Source organism: Halichoeres trimaculatus, unplaced genomic scaffold (assembly GCF_033239565.1).
Source record: "Halichoeres trimaculatus isolate MK-OKI-2021-1 unplaced genomic scaffold, fHalTri1.1 fHalTri1_scaffold_21, whole genome shotgun sequence".
Taxonomy (NCBI): domain Eukaryota; kingdom Metazoa; phylum Chordata; class Actinopteri; order Labriformes; family Labridae; genus Halichoeres; species Halichoeres trimaculatus.
The window spans coordinates 7,822,020-7,847,621 of record NW_027437199.1 but is presented as its reverse complement, the minus strand read 5'-3'; the positions used below and the strand labels follow the sequence as shown (position 1 = coordinate 7,847,621).

The 25,602-nt window shown below is 42.0% G+C and overlaps 1 protein-coding gene across 3 annotated transcripts in view; it reads left to right on the top strand.

The window, feature by feature from the left end:
• dennd5b (DENN/MADD domain containing 5B) overlaps nt 1–24,123 on the top strand; it is a 68,653-nt gene extending 44,530 nt beyond the window's left edge. For 2 of the 3 annotated variants that reach the window (XM_074698116.1, XM_074698114.1), the window contains 17 exons: nt 5,243–5,824; nt 9,318–9,549; nt 12,882–13,032; nt 13,134–13,224; nt 15,501–15,632; nt 15,880–16,032; nt 17,736–17,817; nt 17,927–18,008; nt 18,243–18,371; nt 18,535–18,656; nt 19,990–20,135; nt 21,952–22,070; nt 22,164–22,351; nt 22,572–22,654; nt 23,018–23,144; nt 23,335–23,509; nt 23,595–24,123. In XM_074698116.1, the coding sequence (XP_074554217.1) occupies nt 5,243–5,824; nt 9,318–9,549; nt 12,882–13,032; nt 13,134–13,224; nt 15,501–15,632; nt 15,880–16,032; nt 17,736–17,817; nt 17,927–18,008; nt 18,243–18,371; nt 18,535–18,656; nt 19,990–20,135; nt 21,952–22,070; nt 22,164–22,351; nt 22,572–22,654; nt 23,018–23,144; nt 23,335–23,509; nt 23,595–23,778 (2,778 nt within the window). In that variant the 3' untranslated portion in view covers nt 23,779–24,123. Of the gene's footprint in view, nt 1–5,242; nt 5,825–9,317; nt 9,550–12,881; nt 13,033–13,133; nt 13,225–15,500; nt 15,633–15,879; nt 16,033–17,735; nt 17,818–17,926; nt 18,009–18,242; nt 18,372–18,534; nt 18,657–19,989; nt 20,136–20,615; nt 20,658–21,951; nt 22,071–22,163; nt 22,352–22,571; nt 22,655–23,017; nt 23,145–23,334; nt 23,510–23,594 lie in introns of all 3 variants that reach the window. The other variant, XM_074698113.1, reaches the window with a different exon arrangement.
• The last annotated feature ends 1,479 nt before the right edge of the window (nt 24,124–25,602 follow it).

Genomic DNA, 25,602 nt, shown 5'->3' with positions numbered 1-25,602 from the left:
ACCATTAGCCCGGCACTGATTGCACAAAACCTTGAGCAGATTAGATATTTAAGATAGGGATGTTGGATACCACTTTTTTTGTAGACCAATGCCAGTACAAGTACTCCCTCTTGAGTACTCACTGCCACCGAGTACCGATACTACTAGCTCAGGGGTGGCCAACCTGTGGCTCTTTGCCTTTCGGTGTGCGGCTCTTTGATCCGTTCTTTATTGTTATGAGTACTGGTGTACCAATCAATCTAAATTATTGATAAATTGATGTTGTGATCAGTATTGATCAATACTTGGGTGATGAGATTGATACTTAAGTTTCAGTTTCTTTTCTCTACATTACACATGTGCTCATTGCATTGAATAGATAGATAGATGAAACTTTGTCTCTCCTGCTGTAAAAACAGAAACTTGTCTTAGACACGGCTCCAAGTACGAATTGAAACACGCTTACAAACACAATAAATGACACTTCAAAATTTGGAAGTGTATTAATTTTCATCTTATGTCCTTTTGTTTATGTGTGATGTGGCTCTTGGTAGTACCACAGTCATTTTTGTGGCTCTTGGTCTCTGACTGGTTGGCCACCCCTGTACTAGCACTTATGATACATGAAATTTCAATTAACAGTAACGGGTAATTTTAACAAAGACAGCACAGTCACTTGGCTTTTCCATTCAAAATAAAACACAAAAAATTCTCTTTGAAATTCTTTGTTTTTACTAAAGTAACAAAAGTGGAAAAAAACTAACAACTTCCAGAGTTTTAGTATTTTCTTTAAATAAACCGAAGTGTAAAATAAAAAAGTTTAACTGTTTACTCTTTCTGGTTTGTTCATGTTGGCTGAACAGGACCTGACGCACATTTGTCGTGGTGTTAAACTGCAGCAATGTAGCACCAACTACTGGCGAGGAGGACTTACTCAGCGCAAGATTTTTTTGCTTTGAGTATCGGCTGCTGGTATCGGCAGCCTTTGCACGTACTATCCTTAATTTAAAGGGATAGTTCTAATTTTTTTTTGGAGTAGAACTCACTGTGCAAATATTGAAAATTCTCACATCCAGTTTTCCTTTTTTTAGCCTATTTCTTAGATTTAGTGTCAATGAATCTGCTCTTGAAGCCCTTCAGACGCCACACTTGTTGCACAAAAACTTGAGCAGATTTAAAGGAATAGTTGTCTTGTCTTTTTTTAAGATATAATCCAAGTGCAAATAATTCAAATATCCATTTTTCTTCAGAGTAGATAGTTAGTAGTTGTTTTTCATGTTTCGTTTTTGTGTTTAGAGTATGGTTATATGAGTCACAGAGCATCCCGGTCAGTTTAACCTATTTGTTGAAAAACAGGCGGGAGAACTGGAACAGATGCTAGACCAGCGGTTCCCAAAGTGGAGGTCAGGACCCCCTGTAGGGTCATGAAACGCCTTCCAAAATTTTGAACTATTAACCACCAGATATTTAATCAATTATAGTAAAAGTGTAAACAAGGAAAGTGTCAAATTTGATATTAAACCATGCAAACAGGAAATGTTTCTACATTCCTCATCAAAGACCCCTGAAATTATTAATCTGCCGATGGTGTAATTTAGGAAACCAAGCAATTTGTGCAGAGGTAGTCTAATGTTCCTCTTTAGTTTGACTTTTGCTTGGCGTGGCTTTGTTTTCCTGGCTCCAGTCCTCGATCTCTGACTACCGCCATGACTTAGAGCCGTTAACCCAAGACCTTTTATTTTCCCAAAGGGACTCTTTCGCCTTCTTGGACGGCTTTCAAGTTAGAAACGAGGCCTCCTTCAAACATCAGCTGCATAAAAACATCCCTCTGTCATGAACACACAACACCCATAACAACAGAGCCTAATTACTTATTGTGTGTTTACAAATTCACCTGAAGGCAGCACGAGCTGAAGTGTATTTAAAGTCGTCTATTCTTCTTTGTTTCGGTCCTGTTGAGGAGCTGACTCGGCCTGTCTGGTCTTTAAAGCGGCGTTTAGCTCCTCGCTGTGTCGTGCTCTGTGTGCTGCGTGTATTCATGTGTTAAAGCGAGATAAGGCCCCAACAAAGCCGAACATCCCGGCTCGCCAGCTTCCGGCTCTGCTCACATCCCCTGACTCCCAGCGCTTGTTAATCCGGAAAATTCAGTATGGATGTTAATGATCGCAGCCAGCGCAGGATGCTGCTGCTGCTGCCTCCTCTTCCTCCTCTTCCTCCCCCCACACGGAGTCCCCCGCCTGCTTGCCAAGAGTCTCCCCGTGTTTGTGAATGATGCTTTGAAGTGGAGGTGACCCAGAAACGGCTGATGATGAAAGAACAGCCTGAAGCGCAGCAGAGAGCATAATATGGATGTAATTGGGGAATGAATGCCAGACAGGCTTTGCCTTTTTGAACTCTCTGCTTCAATCCAGCTTTTTCTCTGTGTACTTCGTGTCAGATGATAACACGCGTTATGTTTCCACTGCAGACGAGATTATTTTATCATTCCCTGTCTGCATTCTTGTCCTCTTTTCCCCATTTTTGCGAGTCAAAAGAGAGAAGTAGGGCAACTTTTTCACTGATAGACATCTTTGAGATGTGCAGAGTTTGCATCCGTTCTTTTAAATCCTAAATTATTGATCTGCTTTCTACACTTAAAGGCCTGAAGAGATGGATTAAGATCAAGAAATCAAACAATCAACAAACATTTTATCACCTCAAAAGTGTCTTAATTAAAAAAAAAATCTTTCTTTGATTTGTTTCAGCAAACTGATCTCAGAGGAAAGAAGTGGCGCTCTTTTAGTACTTGATGAAAAATAGGGACCCAGTTTCACTTTTGAACAGAACAGATGGTTCGTTATCTGCAGTGAGATTCAGTTGATAATGAGAAATCATTTATTTTTAAATCAGTATCTGTGGTCAGATCAGAGTTTTCCAGGGAGAACATGTAGATTAAAAGTCCCTTTGATTGGAGTGCAGATGGCCTAGTGGTCTGGGTTACGCTCCCTGAGGTTCGCCATCGCCCAGGTTCGAATCCAGCCTATATCTTCTTTCCCTTATGTCATTCCCCACTCTCGCCCTGTTTCCTGCTTTATTCAGTGTCCTGCTCCCTTCTAATGAAAGGCAAAGAAGCCCAAAAATTGCTTTTAAAAAAGGAAGTCCCTCTGATGACACTAAGCCAGCCGAGAAACTTAAAAGTCTGTCCATAAAATGGAGAGTGAAGCTATATTAGCTCTACTTGGCGAGGTTGGAGTTGGTAGTTGAGCACTGGTAGGACATAACCAGAAGTCACTAATGTTACACGTTACAGACACGTCTCAGAGCACCGCGCTGTGAATAGCACTAGATTTATCTGGCTACTAATCTACAGTACAAACTGAATTTACAAAGTTTGCTTGTTATCATGCCCCGAACAGTAGCACTATGTAACTACTAAACTACTAGGGCTGGGACGATATGCTATCTTCGCGATTTGATTCTATCACAATTTTTGAGGTGTCAATTCAGTTTAAATTGCGATTCTTTGGTATTCACAATTTTTCAGATTTTTAGTTTGTTTTTTTTAACACCAGACCATGTGAAAAAAGTTAAATGATGATGATGATGTCAACAGACTGTATCAGGAGCCATATTTTCCCATGAATGGCACATCACCTGAGTCAGACACATTTAGCCCTCTGCTGGAGAAAAGTGGTAACTTTTTCCAATCATGTTTATAAACAAAGACTGAAATGAAGAATTTGAATTTGAAAACAAGAACGATTTTTTTGACAAAGAGTCCCGATTTTGATATTGTCAGACAAAAATCCTGATATATTGATTTTTTTCGATTTTTGCTCCCACCCCCAGTAACCACTAATAATTGCATTACCTTGTTGCTTTGAATCTGGTTGAAAATCGTTTTGAACAAAAAAACGCTTTATTAAAAAAAGATGTGCTTTTCATCCATTCACTTCCAACACAAAAGCACAACTTTGTCCTGGAAGCACTACCAACTCTGGCCACAGCTGTCACTGTAATCAACCCCAAATAAGAGTCCTCACCAAGGGGCAACTTCCGCTCAGTAGAAATGAAGCCTATGTGGAAGTGCTAAAAGTTCCCTGTTCATCGAGAATCAGCTTGAGGCTGGCTGCTGAAAGACCAGAAGTCACATACACACCCAACTATAAAAACAGACTTTACAGCATTTAAAGGATATTTACAGCCAGGTTAAAAAACGGCTTGGGTCTAAAACACTGATTTCACTATCGGCACCCACTGTACGATGAGTGAATTTTTTTTTTTTCAACTCAGTGGTCTAGAAGTTATTAGGATTGTTTGATTGTCCACAGACACAGCCCAGGTCACATGACTGACGGGTGCCCTGTAGCTGTTTGAAAGAAAACTCACAGCTGGCATCATAAAAATGGACTGCGTCCACGGGTTGGCCTAATTTTGTGTATTGGAAACAGACAGCTGACATTGCAGAGGCCATGGCCATGTTTTATAAAGTCTATGGTCCTCACAGGGACTTTGGAAGAAGTTTTAGCTTAAAAGAAAAGAAGTGAACAATGTCAAAAAGAGTGTTGTTCCACTGATTTCCAAGGTTATTGAGCAAAAGTTTAAATTCTTATGAGCCAAAAAGAGATTTAACAAACTGTGGTGGACCGGGGCAACCAGTCTGCAAAGGCCCGAACAGCCTTCTTCTGCAGCTTCAAATGCAGAAATGCATCTTTAGAAATTTTGTAAAAATCATAACTAGGCACTAACGAAACAGCAACAAGTTAAGTGAAGCTAAAAAAAGGAAGTACTTCCAGCCTGTAGGGGGCGCTAGGTGACACAGCTTCAGTTATATGTGGACAGAGACAATATGTCCCTCTCCAGCTGCCGTCTGACCCTCAGATTTCAGTTTGTTTCCATGAAGAGGATTCACATCTTCATGTTGTGGAGGGATTCAGAGCTTTAGAGTTTTCAGAGGTTTGTGTTTTAATCCTACATGAGAGTGTGACGCTAACTCTGTTGTGTCAGATTAAAGTTGATCTCGGTCAGTCGGCGTGCTGTTATCAATCACACACTGACCTATATTTTCTCTGACGCTGCTGCAGATCTAAAAAAAATGTTCCCTGAGTATTTGAGCGGAAATGGAAGGAGAGCTGTTCACTTTAGGGTCAGCGGCATTAAGAAACCATCTCTCATCATCCCACGTTCTGGGTTTTTTTCTGTAAATTTAAAAGAAGTTTAGGCATAAAATGTTGGTTAAATGTTTATCTCTGTCTTTCTAAAGTCTTTCCTCTGTCTGTTTCAGGCAAACTTGTGTTTCGTGGACATCGATAACCACTTCATCGAGCTCCCTGAGGACTTCCCCCACTTTCCCAATGAGTCAGAGCTGGTCCAGGAGCTCAGCGAAGTTCTACTCAGCTTTGGCATTCCTCCTCATTCCGGTGCCCCACCACGGACCCGTACCCCAGGAAGCACTCCCGGCAGCGCCCCGTCCACACCCTGCCGGGAACGTCGAATAGTCCGTCAGCTTGAGGACGACGGGCGTAACGGGAACCTAGCGAGTGAGGATCTGGCCGTGCTGGAGCTGCTGCAGGGGAACGCCACGCTGGAGAGGCTGCAGGCGCTGACCAAACGCACAGGTGTGACGGTGGCACGAGTGGACGCACTGAGGGCTGGGGTCAAAGGTCAGAGCGTGGAGGGGCAAGGGGGGCGGACTGCAGCCGAGGAAGAGGAGCTGAGGAACGCTAAGCTGAACGTGCAGCTGAGGGAGGTGTGCGCCAGCCGCTTCACCACCATGTTCGCTGACTACGAAGCCTTCGTCATCCAGAGCGCACCGGACCTGGAGTCCTGGCTCACCAACAGGGAGCAGATGCACAACTTCGACAAGGTGGGGAAAAAATCTGCCCTGAGTTTAGTTTACTCTTATGGGAAATACAGAAACAGGAAACAGGACTTGTTTGTGTTTCTCATCTGAATTATTCAAGAAGAGATCGGAGGAATTGGTTTGTGTGTGTGACACTGGGAAACAAATTCAACCTGACATGTTTATTCCAGCTTCGACAACAAAGCAGGGGCTGTAAATGGCATTGTTTGCATAGATAGAGTTTTTTCCCCTGTGACTTTTGAAAATGCCGACAATGCACAGCATAAATATGAATCTATCACATTTATTTCACAGTTACTGCATCTGTCCTGAAGTCAGGCCTTTGTTTGTGGCAGGTCTTTGTTTGGGGATAACCTTTCTCAGGAATATTATGCATAAATGTTTGTGATTGGCAGACAATTTGACTCAAGTCATAGAGACTCGACTTGAGTCGCAAATTTGACGCCTTGCAACTGGACTTGGACTTAAGGGTAAAAGAGACTTGAGACTTGACTTGAAAGACATAACTTCAGACTTGGCTCGACTTGAGACAAGCTAAGTTGATCGATTGATCAATTGATTGGAGACAGGCGTGATCGCAAGCATGCAAGCAGCCAATGGGCACACACAACTGACTGCCCGCGAGCCTGTAGCCAGTTCTGTTGCTCCAAAAGTAGAGCAGTTGGCGTTTAAAACATAACAAAACATCAATTGGAATGGAAAAAGGAGAAATGCACAATGCAAGAAATGCAACACTAAAATAAACCAAAAAGAGAGAACAACATCCAACTTTGTCTGCCATTAAAGACTGTGCATGAAGCTAAGTCAGTGAAACCAAGCTAACACTAGTCACATCCAGTCGTGACTTAGCCTTAGTTTTTCCTCTAGCTATAGCTGCATCTAGTCCACTCTATTCTTTTGGGAGGTGGATAAAAGACCCTATGCCAGCAAAAACAAATACATGTGGCCAGGCACTATAGGCAGCTAAATTTGTGCCTGATGATAAATGACATATAAAAATGAGATTATACCTTTCCATTATAATATTAAAATATATGGTTTAATCCATGCAGAGTTGCAGACTAAGGTATTTTTTGACATTTACTTCAGGAAGAAAAGGTTTAGATATTAGAGTCTGTAGATAAAATCATCAGTTTGGGTGGATGAGAAAAATTCCCGTCAAGTCTGCTAAACAAGGTAATGCATTAACTCCGAGCATGTAATGGCAGCTTGCATGTGCCAGTAGCGAGCTGTGACATTTTAATTAAGTTTTTATTTGACTCAAAAATGATACACATTCCTAAGCCCTTCAAGATAACATGTTTCATTTTTACAGGGTGAAGAGAAAGAAAAGAAAAACTAAACACAGCCCAACATAAAAACATAAGTACTAATGTTGAAGTAAGTTGAAAACAGGCAACGACCTTTATGGTGTGGCCACACCAAACGCGAATTTGCGGCGCGATTACATACAAAGTCAATGCAAAGACGCGTTTAGCCGCCGATTCGCCTCGGGCGGCGCGATTCGCGCGTTTGGCGCGGCGCATTTGGAGCGTTCACGCGTTTGGGCGGTAGACGCGAATTCGCTCGAGTTCAAAATATTCCCCCACGACGTCATTGTTTTGACAACGTTGGGGGGCAACTGCCGCCTGCTCCGGCTCCAACTCCGCCGGAGGATGGAGGAGAAAACAATCTGTGTGGTGTGTCATCATCCAGAGTTATACGATACGACGTGTGTACTCTACAGAGACTGGAAAAACAGGAGCAGGCTTGGTTGAAAGTCTCTGAGGAGACAGGTTTTGAATGTAAGTTCTGAAAACATTTGTTCCCAGCTGGATCTGCCTGTACGGGCTATCACTGAGTCCGACTGTGTTTTCCTCAGCGGAGTTTTGAGCCTGATAAAGAGGAGGAAAGAGCGGGGCAGGGGCAGAGCCAGGGAAAAGATGGAAGTTCTCTGTGCTCCTCTCTTTCCTCCACCCCTTCATTATCCCCAGGGAGACCTCCGGGAACATGGGTCGGGGGTTCGGGTGGTCGGGGGTACGGGGGGTCGGAGGTTCGGGGATCGAGGATGAGATCGCAGGGAACAGCCAGGCAGGGCTGGTGGATTACCAGGGAGAGGCAGCAGGCATGGATTGTGATCTCCAAAGCTTTCACACACTCTCCTGTCATGCTTTTGAAACCACAGCTCATTGTTTTTCAGCTGCTCTTTTGGACTTTCGGTCTTTAAATGAACGAGCTCTCTACTCCGCATGCGCAGTACCGCGCATTCGCGTGTTCGCGCCTCAGCTTGTCAAAAAAGTCCAGCGGCGAGACTCGGGCGTTCACGCGGCGCGTGACAGGCCATTCGCGCGAGTAAATTCGCGTGTTCGCGTTTGGTGTGGCCGCTGCATTAGAGTTTGGCGATACTGGGAATTTTGGTATTGATGTGATACCAAGTGAATGCAGGGCCAGAATCGCCGATACTGATACTGATGCCGATACTTTTGAATATTTAAGGTTGATGAATCATCAAACTGCTAAATTTAAGGTTCTTTGTGATTTTTTTCTTTTGATTATGTTGTTTAATCTTAGGAAAGAATTAGGACAAAGTTTAAAGAGTTTAAAGGTGGCTACAAAATACTTCTGTGTCATGATAAACATTTATATTCAGAAACAATACAACAGTAACAAAACAGGTTTTTCCCCAGAACATTGTTATGTGTGGAATTCTTTTCTTAAGATTCTTAAGAAAATAAAGTGCATAAAATTATGCAGTAAGGTAAAATTAAACAATCTTTTTGAGGTGCAGAGTTGAAGACCACATTCCCAAAAAATAAAAAATAAGGTTTATCCATTATTGCACTATTTTTTAAAATTAAAACATAAAGAAATATTACACCAAAACAAATGTTGTAAAAAAAATAATAATAATAATAATAATTCAAACAAACTTCTTTTTTCGTAGCCTGCTTGCTTGTTTCCCTGGTGCGGCTGAACCACATGACTGTGCATCATCAAAACACAGGAGCGAAAGAGAGTGCTGCTCTGCACGTTGACACAGCAGCACTGACACAGACACAGTCAGGTCGCCACTTTTATAAAACCGCAGAAGTCAGTATATGCAGGAGAAAAAAATTAACTAGAGTATCGATCTTTTTACACTGGTATCATTTGATATCGTTACCAACTTTGGTATCGTTATTATCGATATTTGGATCAATACCCCCACCTCTAACGACGGGTAAAACTCATTGATACAAAGGACAGGGCAGCTGGAGCAAGTAAAAAAGTTAAATTGTATAAATTCAAAGAAATTCAAGTAATTCAAAATAATTAAGTAAAGAACAATAATAATGATAACAATAACAATTGACTTATTTGAGGTTGTAAACAAATGTTTTCACTCTATTCTGTCTCTGTTTAAGGTTTTTTTTTGGCTCTGTGAAGGGCGGATGCTAACCTAAATAATGATGACAGTAACCGTCACTGGACGCCCTGTTGATGGTTCTGGTACCTCTGCCCTTGTTTTTCCCTTCAGGCCTCGTTCCTGTCCGACCAACCGGAGCCTTACCTCCCCTTCCTCTCCCACTTCATTGAGACGCAGATGTTTGCCACCTTCATCGACAACAAGATCATGTCCCAGTGGGAGGAGAAGGAGCCGCTGCTCCGCGTCTTCGACTCACGCATCGATAAAGCCCGACTCTACAACGTCCGCGCCCCCAGCCTCCGATCCTCCAGCTACCAGAGGTGCTCCGTCCTCAAAGAGTCAGGTAAGCTCAGCAGAGGGAGGAGTACAGAGGTGACATATGCAGATTTCTTTAATTTAACAGGTCTGACTCACCTTAAAGGGGATCCCCTTAAGGACTTGTGCTCCCTCTAGTCTGAGTCTGGATTCTGCACACATTTGCAAACCTGCAGACTGCCTGACTGGACGTGGTTTTACTTGGCAGGAGCAGAGCAGCCATGTCTGTCCGTCCTTCACTCCATCGTCCATTAGTGGAGGTCAGACAGGATTTCACTGCAACGTGCAATTTGAAAACACACTCTGCCTCCTCCTCCTCCTCCATTTCTCCCTCCTTCCTGTCTTTCATTTATCGTCTGGAAGCAGCTCAGCTCCCCTGTGACCACGAGCCCCTCTGCACATTTCTCTACGCAGCAAATACTCCATCACTTTATCTCCCACACACACACACACTCCCTGACATGGTGGAGTGTATGGTCAGGTTTTTTTTTTCCTGATTTGTCTTAATTAGTGCTGCTTGACTTTCCCTTGGTCAAGCTATTAATTGGTGCTGAATGTGCAGAGTGAGGCTGAAGGTCAGGCTCAGGGATTGACTCAGATTGTTGAAGGCCGACCGGGAATCTATGGAGCTGTGAGTGTCGGCGTGTGATCTATCAAACCGTATAAGAGGGGAGTTATCGCTCCTGAGCCCTGTTCACACACGCATTTCTGAAAATTTGAGGAAAGTTCGGTAAAGCCTGCTCCTGAAAATATCTGAAGCTTCCCAATCAACCCACGCTCCGGACACTGTGAAGGAGGCCAGATCTGACACGCTGCATTTATTGCTGCGTTTATTTATTTTAGTCTTATCAAATGAGGGGAAAGAATATTCTGCTTTTTCTCTCTGAACTCCTCGACACATCATCACAGATTGTTTTCTTTTAAACTAATATTGATATCGGGAAATATTGGTCATCTGCCATAACAGCAATATCAATATCGGTATCCAAGTGTTGAAATCGGTGCATCCCTAAAAGTAATAGCAATATCAAATTTTTTAAGTTTTCTTTTTTTGGAAGCCTTGAGATAAGTTGTAATGGCTGCAATTTAGAATAGAATAGAACTTTATTGTCATTGTAACAAGTACAATGACAAGTCACAGCAGCAATCAAGAAAACAAAAGTTAAAAAAAGAAAGTGCGTATAGAAGTATAGAAAGTGCAAAAAGGTCCATAAGAAAATAGATGCTGACAGCTTGTCCATCATTGTCCAGTTCAGCCAGACTCCACCTCCACAGGGTCCAGGACTGAGCGTCTTCAGCAGTCCGTTCAGTCTCTGTCTCCCAGCTAGCTCGTCCATCTTATTGGAGATAGATCTTGTGCTCCCAATAACGATGGATGGAAGGACAGATTGATGTCGTCACTTCTCAGCTCACACCTGAGAACCAGCACGTCGTCCTCACCTCCTTCTCCTCACCTTGTGGGAAGACATCAGGCCTTGCACCAGTTAGCATTGGCATGCTACAGGCTGCTAACAGCTGAGTTCACATGTAAACAATGCCGCCATGGTTAGGATCTCCAGACAAAAACAGGAGAAAAGTAGAAAAATATCACTGAAGCCACCAGAAGTTTGGTGTCCATGACCAACAAATGAGCCAAACAAAGTGATGATCCACTCCAAATACACTGGCCTGTTGGTGGCGCCTTGCCTGTCCTTAATGTTCCAGATCAGGGTCCAGGAAAAGTTTAAGTTTTTCCACTAACACACACAGGTAGCTATTCTAAGTGTCCGACAACACCACAGAAAGGATCCCTAAAAAAAGAGATGTTTTTCCTGAAAATGGAAGCAGCCGTTACGCCTCTTTTTCCAGAGCCACCAGACTCCATGGATGAAAACAGTCATTACATCTTTCAGAGCTCTGGAGTTGCACAGTTAGCTTGTTTGTGTTTTTTTGTGACTGTAGTGATTGAAAGATTTGTTTTGAGTGTTTGTGAAATGCAAGAAAGCTCTAAAATTAAAGCGCATGAAGCCAGAAGCAGACCAGCAGCAGCAGCTCTGTTCAGGGAGATAAGATTACTGTTTTTGTCGACAAGGTCTGTTGGCATTTAGGAGTGTTTTCACAACTGTTTGTGTTAAAAAAGCACCTTACTCTTTAGAAAAATGTCTAAATTACTAATGAGTAAATTTTCTTTTAATAAGATTATTTGTAGAGCTGCGAGATTTGGCAAAACTGTGTGGATGTGGTTATTTTGGACAAAATTGGTAGTTGTGGAATAAGAACAAAATAGGTCTTAATTTCATGTTTTTTAATTTTAAAATACAACTTAAAAAAACTTGTACATTAATACTGTAATTTTGTGCATACAAGAGCTAAAATGAATACTTTTTATTAGAGTGTGGGCTCACATAATTCAGGCCCCCCCTGCATAAGTCAGTGGCCTGGTCGGGGCACCCCTGTCTAAAAAGTCTGGTCACGCCCCTGCCAATCAGTGTGTACCGCTTTTTGTTGCTTTGCCCATCAACAGATGGATTTATGGGTTAATAATTCAAACAAAGACTGAACTACAAGGGCCATAATTTACCTTCAACATCTTTTATTTTTTAATCTTCTATCCCTATTTTCTTCCCTTCAGATTAGACGGATTAAGAATATTGTTTCGCCACAGTTGCCTCCTTTGTTTGTTTCTGCATCCTGTCTGCTCGTGACCCTCTCTGTTTGCAGCCATGTGAAGCTTTAATTGCAGACAGTGAGATCATTTGTGGGCAACGGTGCATTCAGGTACACAATTACTCCGACTAAAGGCAGCGTTTCCCTCCTCGCCTGCTCGTCTGGCGTCTCGCTCCAGTGCCCTCGCTCAGCTTCACGCAGCGCTAAGATTAATGCTGCAGACTGTTAAGCTCCACACACACACAGAGTATCACTGACAGACGGATGATAAAAGTGTGTTTGCAGCAGCAGGTGAAGGACACTGAGGGAGCAGAGTGTATTTGTGTTTCTCAGGGGAAAGAGGGAGTGATGAATGGGTTGGAAAAGAGAAGGAGGGAGAGATAAGAGGAGGACACACTTCATCTGTGAGTCACGGCGTATCAGTTTTCTCTGAGTATCTGCTCCATCAGATTATGCTGACTCCATCAGACTTGTGTTTTATTTATGAGATGTTTATCATACATTCACGTCAGGTTGTTTTCTCCATTTATTCATGTGCCTGCTTTTATTGCGATACACGCTCTCTGCAGCCAAGACGTCCCAGATCACATTTGTTTTCCTCAGCAGGAGACACAAATCGACTTTTCCTCACATGATGCCGAGGATTATTGTTCACATGTCCGTTATCTGTTCCCCATGTTTGACTGGACTCTATGGATTGTGCTTCTGCTGCAGCTCAAGCCATCGAGCAGCGCCTGATGAAGATCGACCACACGGCCATCCACCCTCACCTGCTGGACATGAAGATCGGTCAGGGCAAATACGAGCAGGGTTTCTTCCCCAAGCTGCAGGCTGACGTGCTGAACACAGGGCCCAGCAACAACAAGTGAGTCAGAAAGGAGAACAGCAACTTCTCAGCTTTGATCTTTTAATCCAAGTTGTGTTTTTTATTTTTTAAGGGGCTTCAAAGTGTTGTTTTCGTTTCAGGTGGTCTCACAGGACGGCGACGACTCAGCGAAGGAAAGACAGACACCGACAACAGTCAGAGCATCTGAACCTCGACAACGACCTGAAAGAGGTAGATGAAAACTAGCCCTCACGTCTCATCCCGGAACTTTCCATCCTCCTCCTTTCTTTTGTGTTCTGTTCTGTGTCTTGTTTTCTCAGTTTGTCTCACACGTCTGTTTTTCTGTTGCTGAATTTTTCTGTTTCTTTTCCATCCTCCATGTGCACGCCGCCTTCTGTTTTCTTTCCTTTCTCTCTTTTGTTTCCACCCTCTCCCGTCTGCTCGCTTTTCCGTCCATCTGCTTGGTTGCGATGGGGTCGGGTGATACCCCCTCGTCCTCCTCGTCCTCCTCCTCGACAGGTGGAGGGATGTCTGGTGCTGCAGAACTCCATGGCGTTTTGGGAGTGGGACAAAGCGTCCCCTCCGCCTGTCAAACCGCCTAAAAAATCTGCCTCTGCGTCCTGCCTGGTATGTGGAGGAGCTGCACGTGTCGTGGACTCCCTCTCACAGACCCCCTCCACCTTCACCACCTGTATTTCCACCCAGGGTTCCCACTTTGCAGGACCACTGTCTCTTTAGTCCCCAAGGAAAATATTCTCCAGTAGGGGGCGATATGGTGAAAATATGTCAGGATGTTTCTATGGCAGGATCAGGAACTGGATTTTTTTTTATATTCTGAATTTTTTGACCTGAAACACTACTTTTAGCCCCAAATATTTCTCTATCCTGCATCCAGGGCAACTTTCACACACTTATGATAAATGTATTCTTTTAAAGACATCAGCTGTAAGAGTTTTTGAGTTTCAGCTGAATGTAAAGAGCTTTAGCTTCATACAAGCAGCCTACGCACAGTCCTAATTTAGTTTAGTGAGATGTTCCTAAATAGACTTGATATATTAATGTGCATATAGGAAAATGGGCATTTTTATCAATCTTTCTACTTCATCAGAATCTGTTGAAGCCTGCACTGAAACCTCCCAACACACCCCGTCCTTGAAGGTCCTGCCCTTCACTCCTCTCCTGTCTCACACCCTCCCCTGTTTGCTCACATCACGCCCTCCCCTGTGCTTTTGGGTTTTCACCTGTTTTCACTTCAAAAACAAACTCTACGACCTCTCCTCCTCACATCACTGGTGCAGCGTCAGCTGTTCAGGTTGCTACTTTCTGTATTACCTTTCAAACTAAAGGTGGTTCAGGCTGCCTTACATGAAAATAAGAAATCCAAACTGGACATAAAACACAGTAACGGCACCGTCTTACTGCGTTCACCCTTGTTTTGTTTCTTATATTGCTTGTTGAGTTTGGCTTTTTTTTTTGTTTGTCTGGTAATTTTTCAACTCTTGTTTTCAGACACTCTAGGTAGGGATGGGTACCAAATTAGGTACTTTTATAGCTACTGATCAAATTCAGTCAAAGTACCAGGTACTGATTCACGTAAAATCAAAAGGTACCATGTTTGGGTACCTAAATGCATCTTTGTGCCTGTGAGGTAGTGGAAGAGTAGGTGGTTTTCCATGCTTGACATAAACACAGAATTGCAAGGTTATATATTGAAGAATAAATATGTTAAATTGAAAAAAATGCGATTTTATTAAAAAACAAATTTATTTTTAACACAAAAAAAGTACCGAAAATTGGTATCGTTGGGTACCAGTACTGATTGCCAGGTACTGGGCATCAGTACCTTATTGTTCCAAATGTGAAAGGTACCCATCCCTAGCTCTAGGACTATGAAGTTTTTATTTTTGTTATTATTCACAGAGAACAGTAAAAGTCCAAACAGGTGCAAAAATGCCCAAATTTTGCTTGAAATTGCATCAGTAAGTCAGCAGAGAGTAGAAAAAGCAAAACTAAACTAAATACGGTCGAAGTTTAGAGAAAGTTATGTGTGTGATGCATAATTTCTTTTATTTTTTTATTTTTTATTTTTTTAACCTTTATTTGACCAGGAAGGTCTCATTGAGATTAAGAACCTCTTTTTCAAGGGAGTCCTGGTCAAGAGGCAGCAAAGTTACACAGTAAAATTATGATAATTCACAAGCAAAAATGAATTATACAAAAACAGTTACAATTTGAGGAGGCTGTCTCAAGTGCTCTCAGTCTGGATTTAAATGCATTTATAGAAACAAGATCAGTTAATTTACATCTTTTTTAATCGATTTGTTTAAAAAAAGATAAACAAGTTGATGATTTTGGAACCTAAAGCCTGACTCGATTTAATCCTGGAAACAAGGATAAACATCAGAAATCACGCCTTCAGTGATACTGAAACACCTAAAAACTTTAAGAACTTTAAAGAACAACTTCCTGTGTTTCTGATCAGAGAGTCTTTTCTGTCTGATCCACAGAAGTACATGCAGGAGGCTCGCAGCCTGCAGAAGAACCTGCGGCAGCCCAAACTGTCCGACCTGTCCCCCGCCGTCATCGCTCAGACCAACTGGAAGTTTGTGGAGGGGCTGCTCAAGGAGTGTCGCATGAAGGTGAAGCAACACAACCACAACATGTCAAAGAATGGAGAACAGCTTGTGATTCATCCTCTCACCTCCCACAAACTCAGAGCTCTGGGGAGTGATGACCTCTGAGTCTTACATGTTAAAATGTGCCATTAAAATGAGACTCCATTAAACGTTTAAACATTTTGGGAACAACACCATGACAAACCATGTGTGCACTTAATATAACGACCATATTCTGACTGAGTGTGTGCGGTTGTGTTTGTGTGGTCAGACCAAGCGTATGCTGGTGGAGAAGATGGGCCGGGAGGCGGTGGAGCTCGGACACGGTGAAGCCAACATCACAGGGCTGGAGGAGAACACTCTGATCGCCAGCCTGTGTGACCTGCTGGAGAGGATCTGGAGCCACGGGCTGCAGGTTAAACAGGTCAGCCCACACACACACACACACACACATAGAGTCACACACACACACAGTCTACTGTTTTCAGACTCATGAGTCCAGAGGGTCTGTAAGTGTTGGAAAGTCCACAGTAGTTTGTAGAACAGGACTTGGGGCTGCATCATAATCCGTCACAGACAAAGCGATCCAATCACAGCGTGTCTCCTAAATTTGTTTCTGGCTCCTCACACACTTTGATTTTTCACTTTTTCAAACAGAGGAGAAACTTTTCTGTCGTTGCTCTGATCCTTTAGTTTTTCAGGAAACTCCATGTATTTCGTTTTATCTACGACTCAGAAACAGTCTGAGCTGCTCCCACTCAGCTTGGGTTCAGTGTTTTCATGGATCCTGATGGTTTAAAAGGAAAACACATCTTTTCATCAGTTTTTCCATCCAGCGATGTATCCAATTGGTCCATCGGTCAGTCCATTCCATCTTTGAATACAAAGATCCATCCATCCAGCTTTCATTCCATCTACCTGCCCTTCCAACTTTCAATCTGGATCCCTACATCCATCCTTCAATCTGTTTATCCATCCATCATTTCTCTTACCTTTTATTTAATCAAACAGTCAGTTATTCCATCTATTTTTCAATCCATTAGGCCATTTATCTATCCATCCATCCATCCATCCATTCACCCATTCACCATTAATCCATAAATCCATCCATCCATCCATCCATCCAAACATCTTTCCTTTCATCCATCCATACATTAATCCACCCTTCAATCTTTCTATTCATCGTGAAATCTGTTTATCCATCCCATCCATCCATCCATCCATCCATCCATCCATCCATCCATCCATCCATCCATCCATCCATCCATCAATCTTTCCATTCATCCATCCATCCATCCATCCATCCATCCATCCATCCATCCATCCATCCATCCCATCCATCCCATCCATCCACCCATCCATCCATCCATCCATCCATCCATCCATCATCCCTCCATCCATCCATCCATCCATCCATCCATCCATCCATCCACCCATCCATTAATCCATCCATCCATCATTATGTCAATTCATCAATCTTAACATATTTCCAATCATCTTGAAATCATCATTCATCTATCCATCCATCCATATATTCATCCATCAATTGAACCATCCCTTTTTTTTTCATTCAAGCATAAATTCAACCATCCTTCCATCTATCCATCTAGTATTCATCCATCCATCCATCCATCCATCAATCAATCTATGATTTCACAACAACCTGCACAGTTTTCTCTTAACATCATGAAATCCTTTTGTAAAACCTTTGGGAGAATTTAAATTCTGACATTTGAAAATTCTCTGAATCAATCAAGAGTGTATGAGCGAAAACTGTGTTGAACACTTAGAGCCGACAATATGTAAATAATAACTCTGATCACTGAAAATGTTTGGTTCTGAAAACTTGGTTCTGTTGGTGAATGTGCAGAATAAAGTCTGAGTCAGATTAATGATAAAGTTGATCTGATGATGCACACACTCAGGATCCACACACTGTGCTTAATCAGGTGTTTATGAACATTCTGGATATTAAGGCTAAGAGGTTATTGCCTCTGAAATCCTCTTCGCCTGTGTGTGTATAATCCACATTACTGAATGTGTCAGCTCTGTGTGTGTGTTCTGTGTGTGTTCTGGGTGTGTGTGTGTGTTCTGTGTGGTTTCTAACACATCTCTCTGACCTCTCAGGGGAAGTCTGCCCTGTGGTCCCACCTGCTGCACTACCAGGCCCGAGAGGAGAAGCTGGAGCAGCAGCAGGCCGAGTCTCCAGGTATCACACTCACACACACACTCACACACACTCACACACACATCATATCAATGTCCGACTCCTGTGCAGAATTTTTCTAACATCATGTTGAAAAATTTCTCCTCGACAGTTTCAACCGTACCTGAGAGGAGGAAGTCTGATTGCTCCATCGGGATGCCGTTTCTCAGAGTGTCTCTGATACAGGACATGAGGTATGAGGAACTCACTGCTGCCCTCTGGTGGAAAGATGCCTCATGAGACAACTGGAACTTTTCTAAATCAAATGAAAGTGATGTGGGAGGAAAAAAAGCCAAAAAAGAGAGTCATATCTCAATTCCTGAAGTCGGTCTCTGGGTTTTAGCAGGGTGTTTCATATATTTATTTAATTTTGCTGTGTGACATTTTCCCCAAGCTGTCATCCTTCAATTTGTCATCTGTCTCTTCAGGCATATCCAGAGTATGTCAGAGATTAAGACAGACGTGGGACGAGCGAGGGCCTGGATCCGTTTGTCTCTGGAGAAGAAGCTGCTCTCTCAGCACCTCAAACAGCTGCTCTGCCGACAAGCCTTAACCAAGTGAGCGCACACCACAAACACACACACACACTTTTTAAAGGTTAAACTAATCCATGCTCCTGTCCTGAGAGTGTTTTTTTTAATCTGGAACAAAGTGAACAAAATATCTACAATCACAACATGAATATTTTTTATTCTGACTTAATTTTTCTTTTGTCCTCAGAAAGCTGTACAAGCGTTACGCCTTCCTGCGCAGCGAGGAGGAGAAGGAGCAGTTCCTTTTCCACCTCCTCTCTCTGAACGCCGTCGATTATTTCTGCTTCACCAGCGTCTTCACCACCATCAGTGAGTTTTCTCCCACATCTAAAAGTTTAAATCTCAGCAAGTGTTCGTTTTTTATTTATTGTCATATTAGAATCAATACAGTTATTATTATATTCACCTAAGTCAAGAAAAATATCATTTCTGAAGATCTTTAAAGACAAAAATGAAGTTTGAATTGCTTAAAAACATCTGCTAATGTGATTTCTTGAAATAAGAATAACATCTTGATATAAGAAAATAAACAAGTAAACATTTCTTACCCTAGTGGCAGATTCTTCTAAGCATTTTGAGCAGAAACTTTTTTGTGGTTTTTACAAATCTTAACCATGTTTCATTTGGATTTTGTCAAATATTTTTTTTTTGGTGCTCTATACTTGAACATCTCTTATACATATATTCTTTATTGAAGAAGATCAATCACCTTACAATCATCATGTATTAACTGTTGAATTCAACAAGTAAAAACGTAGAAAACGTACCTGATATTTTTCCAACATTTAAGCTCTTCAAAGTGTTTTTTTTTTTATTTAAAAATGTAAAGAAGAAAAAATATGTTTTTAACAGCATAAGCACCGTTTTTAAATCTTTTTTTTCCTTTTTCTTGTGTACAGATATCTACAACCAATTCGAACATTTTAATTGATTTATCACAAATATTTGCTGACTTCCCAAACAACAAAAAGAATGAAGATAACTTGTGGTAGCAGTCCATGAACAAATCTAAATTTTACTGAGGGAAAACACAAATGCTTCTTCCCAGAACAACAGCCAGAGGTGCACTTGTGCCCCTTGTGGCCAGATGGAGTATTACAAAAACAAAATCCCCATAAGGAACATTGCCTGCCTGTACCTTGTCCCTGAAACATTCTTTATTTTTTAATTTCCAAATTGTATTCTTCTACATTTTAGGGATAACAAGTTTAGGTCAGAGTCTTTTCCTGTCTTCCACTCAGGTCTTCTTAAAGTCTTCCTCTCAGTGTGTTTCACTAATTTATTTTATTTGATGAATGCCCAATACTACATGATCAGAGCTGAATATGAATGACCAACTGCCTGAGCTAGGCATCTTAGCTTAATTTTGGATTTCTTTATTAAAGAGGGGGTACTTTTCTTTTTTAAAGGCATTATACTTAATTATTTTTTCTCACACGTTATTTCAGCTTCTATCTGAAATTTAGCTGCTGTCTCTTTAAGACTCCCTGTTCTACAAACCCCCTTTCCTCTGATTGGCCAGCTTTCTAGAGACCCGTCAGGTGCAGAGTTACAGGCAGACCTTGATGTTTGAGGCCCACCCCTCAGAAGCCCTTCAACTATATCCTTTTTTCTGACCCTGTTGTGCTTTTTGTCCCTGCAGTGATCCCATACCGAGTCGTCATCATCCCCATTAAGAAGCTGAGCAACACCATGACCACCTCCAACCCCTGGGTGTGTGTGTCCGGAGAGCTAGGAGACTCAGGCATCATGCAGATCCCCAAGAACGTTCTGGAGATGACTTTTGATGTAAGTGCTGTGACCTTTGACCTCCCACTCGGTGTGATGATGTGGCGTGAAGCCTCCATGCTACGAGCTGAGTGCAGTCTGTGTGTACTGAGGTGTGACTTTGCAGTGCAGCACAGTTAAGGAAGTGCAGGTGCTTTGATCACAGCAAGAATAAAAGAAGCATCTTCAGTATTTTTCATATTCAGCGTATTTATTTTTAACTTTTGCCAACATGCATTTACACAGAACAAATGTGTTGTTGAGGCTGTTCATTTTAGTGTTTTATAGGGGATGAAGACAGGATTAAATCTCTGAACGGACCAGACTCCTACAGTCTTCTAAGATTGACAGATAAATCAGACTTCCTGTCGTCCTCCTCGCTCCGCATGTCTCTTCATGTTTGTTTCTCCGTTGTTTGTTTGTTTGCACGTTTGTGAATCTGCCTGAATCATTTTTTGTTGTCCATTCATGTGCTTTAACACGCCTTCCCATCTCCCTCAGTCTGCGTTCAGGCCTCACACGCACATCTCTGCCTTGTTCAAGGTTAGAAGGAGCCACAACTCCCTTATCATTCATTTCCCATCATGCTTTTCTGTTTGTTTTCATGTTTGTGTTGCCTGTTTCCCTGCAGTCGGCCTTAGATTAGTTTGGATTTAGCTCTTGTTTCTTTGTTGTCCTGATATTAGTGTTTGGCTTAAATTAGCCTCAGTCAGACTCACAATTCTACGTGTTTCTGTGTGTAAACATGATGTTTATAAACAAAATTTAAAACCTGTACAATAACAGGATCCAAAGAAAATCTAGCAGCCTCTGGTTAAAAAAAAGAGCTTAAAAGGAAGTCAGAGTTCATAGTTTCAGTTATCAAAGTAAATCTAGTTCCGTTGCAATAATCTAGTACAGTTTCTCCTCCACATTTTTATGTAATGGAGATCATCCTTAGGCTTTGCCCCTTACAGCCTCGTTAGAGCCTGACATCAGCCTGAAATGTAATTTAAAAAAATGTTGAATGAAACCCAAAATGTCAAAAGAAGCTCAGCCCGAAACCTAATAACTTTTTACAAAAAGGAACAGATTGTTAAGTTTTGGGTTGTTGTTAGAGAATTGGACTCTAACAAGCCTCCAGGCCTTTTGAAAAAGATCATTTAAAGGGTTAGATCTGCTATTCTGGAACTAATTTTGGGCCCTGATTCCTGCTTTTGCAATGTATAGAGTTCTTCAAAAGGTTCCCTGTTCTTTGTGGAAAGTTCCTGCTGTTGAAAAGCAAAACGTAGCTTTCTATGCCTCCTGGCTTCCTGGAGCAAAACAACAAAACTATGTTAAAAAATGTCTATAATACACTCAAAATCATAATAATGCCAGAGTTAACCTTATATTTCCTTTGAACCAAATAAAAAATGTGTAAATCACTAAGAGTAGAATAATGACATTGCACAAAAAATGGTAAACTCAATCTTTTTGTGGCGGTTCAAACAAAAATTTTCCCACGGTTGATTGCATCACAGGGGTTAAAGCATGTTAACAGGTTTATCCTATCAGTTGTATTGAATCATATTGAAAAAATTCATCCAAGTGGCTTCAAACTACAGGAATTTTTCATCATCATCAACTGAAACATATAAAATCTAAAAGTTTGTAGTTTAGTGTTAGAGTAATGTCTGCCTCCTTGAATCATTCGACTGCCGCTGACAATAGTCTTCAAAACTCTGTATCAGAAACAAATGGGTGACATCACAGAAACGACTTTCATGTATCACACAGTCTGCGGTTGTGATGTTAGATTTGATTTTAGGTAGATTTTTTCTGCATTAGTCTCACTGTCTCTCCTGTGTACATTCAGTGTCAGAACCTGGGGAAGCTGACCACGGTACAGCTGGGTCACGACAACGCCGGCCTCCTCGCTAAGTGGCTGGTTGACTGCGTGATGGTCCGCAACGAGATCACAGGACACACTTACAGGTGCGTAGACACAGAAACAGAGCAGTATGAACAAACATGAAGCATATTAAGATTACAAAACAATCCTCACCTTGTTAACACCGCCCCTTCTAGGTTTCCATGTGGTCGCTGGCTCGGTAAGGGTGTAGACGACGGCAGCCTGGAGAGGATCCTGATTGGTGAGCTGGTGTTGCAGAGTGCAGAGGAGGATTCCGGGAGGAGCTGCCGTACACCCCCACTGCAGCGGTCGCCATCTCAGACCAGACGCATCAGCATCACGTCGATGTCTGCACGGGGATACAGTCAGTATTCACACTCTGATGTTTGGATTAAAGACATTTAAATAGAAGCTTCTGTTCATATGGGGTCAAAGCTCAGGTCAACTTCAAGCTTTTATTGGTCGATACGGATGAAGTGTTGCTAATATTCTGCGACTCAATAATTTATTGTTAGGATTATCAAAGTTTAAAATGATGATTTTATGGAAGTGCTGATTTAACGTGTATTGTTGTCATGTTGCAGAGCCGACGTCAGCCCAGATCCAGGAGGCGATCGGGGAGGCCGTGAACAACATCATCAAACATTTCCACAAGCCAGAGAAAGAGGTCAGAGATCAGCACTGTTTGGACCCCCTAGTTATTAAGAAACTTCCTCTCACTGAACACATCAAAAAAATAAACACATTAATTCATATGCACTAAACACACCAACACATGTATCCTTTTCTGACAAATTATTGCATCTTAGGAGTTATTTGAAACTTTTCAGCGTTTTGACTTGTCATTTCTCGTCATTGTTTCACTCCTGATGTCTGGCGTTGACGTGTTGTCAGTCTGACATGTAACTGACTGTGCTTTTACAAATTGGCCATGCCTTGCAGGCATAATTACCCAAGAGAAGCAGAGGAGTCTTCTCTCACCTTTTTGTTGTCTCATGTTTTTTGTGTGTCTCCTCTTGTCTCTGTGCAGAGAGGAAGTCTGACCGTCCTGCTGTGTGGAGAGAACAGTTTGGTCGCGGCTCTCGAGCAGTTTTTCAATCACGGCTTCAAGTCTGCGCGTCTGTTTCAGAAGACGGTGTTTGTGTGGGACTTTGTGGGTAAGTGTGGAGCAACAGCACCACCCGCTGTTCACCCTATGCCTTCAGTAGTTCTTAAATGGAGGGTTGTCCCAACTCATCTCAACCTGCTGAGAAATGCTAGTAACATATCAATAAACAGTTTTCATCAGCTGTGAGTCGCTCTCACAGGCTGTTTTTCCTTTTTTTAACTCCTCCCTCCTCTCTGCAGAGAAAGCTGTAGCCTTCATGGAGTCAGCTGATCAGATGGGAGACCTACAAGAGACAGCAGAGCCCCTGGGGATGACCTGTCAATCACTTTGCCACTACGTCAACGCCATCAACTCCACCCGCAGGAACATCGGCAAGGACGGGAAGTTCCAGCTGCTGGTCTGTCTCGGAGCCAGGTTGGTTTCAGGAGCGCTGATGATAATGTAATCTGATTTCTGTCTTTAAGAAAAATAAATAAATAAAAACCTGCTTGTTCTTTAGGGACCGTCTGCTGCCTCAATGGCTCCCCCTGCTGGTGGAGTGCCCTGTGATCCTGAGGATGTACGAAGACACGGCGCTGCTCAGAGACCGCACCACCGTCAACGCCCTCATAGGAGTCGTGGAGACGCTGCACGACTTCCCCATCACACTGGAAGCCTCGCTGGTCAAAGGGATCGAGCTTTAGCCTCTGGGAGGGAGCACACCAGGCTGCTACTTCTTCCTCTGAAACCTAAACCTACCACCAGCTTCATACACTGTTTCACTTTAAGTCGACTGGTTCTGGATTGGTCATGTGACCCTGGAACGAAGGGAGGTTACCGGGAAAAAAGACTGTGGATTCAGTATTACCACTTGCCTCTGTTCATTTCAAACCAGCGTGAGAAGTAACCATGTTTGACAAATAATTTACAACTGTTCTGAAATTTATTCTAGAGTTTTCCAGAACATACCATCCCTTTTTGGATTATTTATCCACTCTGCAGAAGCTTAGATCAGTGCATTATGAATAAAACAGCTCTTTGTAGTTTTCTAACAAACTAAACACTATGTTTGTTGGGGACTACTTTAAGCGGCGTATTAACCCACATTTAGTTTTCTTGTAGTTTGACAAACAAGAAAATACCATTAGACCAACTTCTAAGTCGTATGAGGTTTATGTCCTGGTCTAGGCTGCTTGGAGCAGAAGAATCCTCTCAAAATTTGGGTATGCTCTGGAAAACGTCTCTCAGCAATGCACGTTGGTTGATGAACTAGAAGGTTGCAAACACAGAGTTTGTTTCTCTGATCTTTAAAGTAGCAGCAACTAACATTTCCTCGAGTGTTTGTTGCGTAGCTTCACCCTCTTTCTGTCAGTACAACTTCAAAAACTGTGATAAACTCTCCTCCCTCGTCTGTAGCTGGTGATAGCAGCGCCGTTAGCCCGTCTCTTTCCTTGTTAGCATTAGCATTAGCAAGCATGCCTATGGGATGTGGACTGAGGCACTGGAAAGAGGATTCTGAAAAACAAACTGTGCAGTGTTTTGCTGTCTCTGGACTTTTTGGGGGGCATTTTTTTTCACCTGTGGATGAACATGATCTCAGTGATGAGGCTTGCAGTGAAAAGATTAACCTGTGGACGCACTGACATTCCTCACAAACTACAGGCATCAACCTGATTGTTTAAACTCTGTCCATGTGTGTATGTCTGGGTATGTGTCATATTTCCTGGGCTGTGTGCGTTTGCCCCTTTTTAAAATCTTTTATTTTTTAATTCAGAGATTTTAAAGGAGGGTTCCTGGTTTCTGTTGTCTACTGTTAAACCACAGCACAAGTTAGCAGACTCAGTGTCAGCTAAATTCATCTTGCTTTTCCTGGACCTTTAAACCACATTGTGTTTGTATAAGTTAGTCATCTTCCAGTCCTGAAGCATTTAAGTTTCACAAACGTCTGTCTAGCTTTGTTTTTTTTTGCCAGATTGAGTCATCAAATTGCAACCCTGCCTTAAGTGTAGCAATTCAAACCCTATGCAGCCATCTTTTTATTATAACAATCTAGATATTTGATCTAGAAACCACCACCATTGTTCAGTTTAACAAAAAAAAGGAAGAAAAACTGAACGTTTAGGGGCTTGATTTAAGATGTTAAAATGTAATTTTAACATCCTTTATACTGTACAACAATAACTAAGTAAATGTATGTTTTATGCTCTTTGAAGTTTTTAGATTTAAAGTTAGAGTTGAACACCTTTAACCCCTGATGAACCTCACCTAAATACTGAATAATAACATCCAGAACTGTGCAACCTGCCACTTTGAGTCTATTACTACACAAATTTTAATTTTTATCCTGGTACAAAATAATTACTCCAAAATGTGTGCAAATAACTTCAAACAATTTTAAAACGTACAGATTTCTAAAACTGTTAAAAATCTTTAAAAGGAAAATTATAATCAAATAAATGTAATTACAGCCTATCACCACAGGTGTCACCAGAGAGAAGAAAACCTTAAAACAATGTGGTTTAAATCTC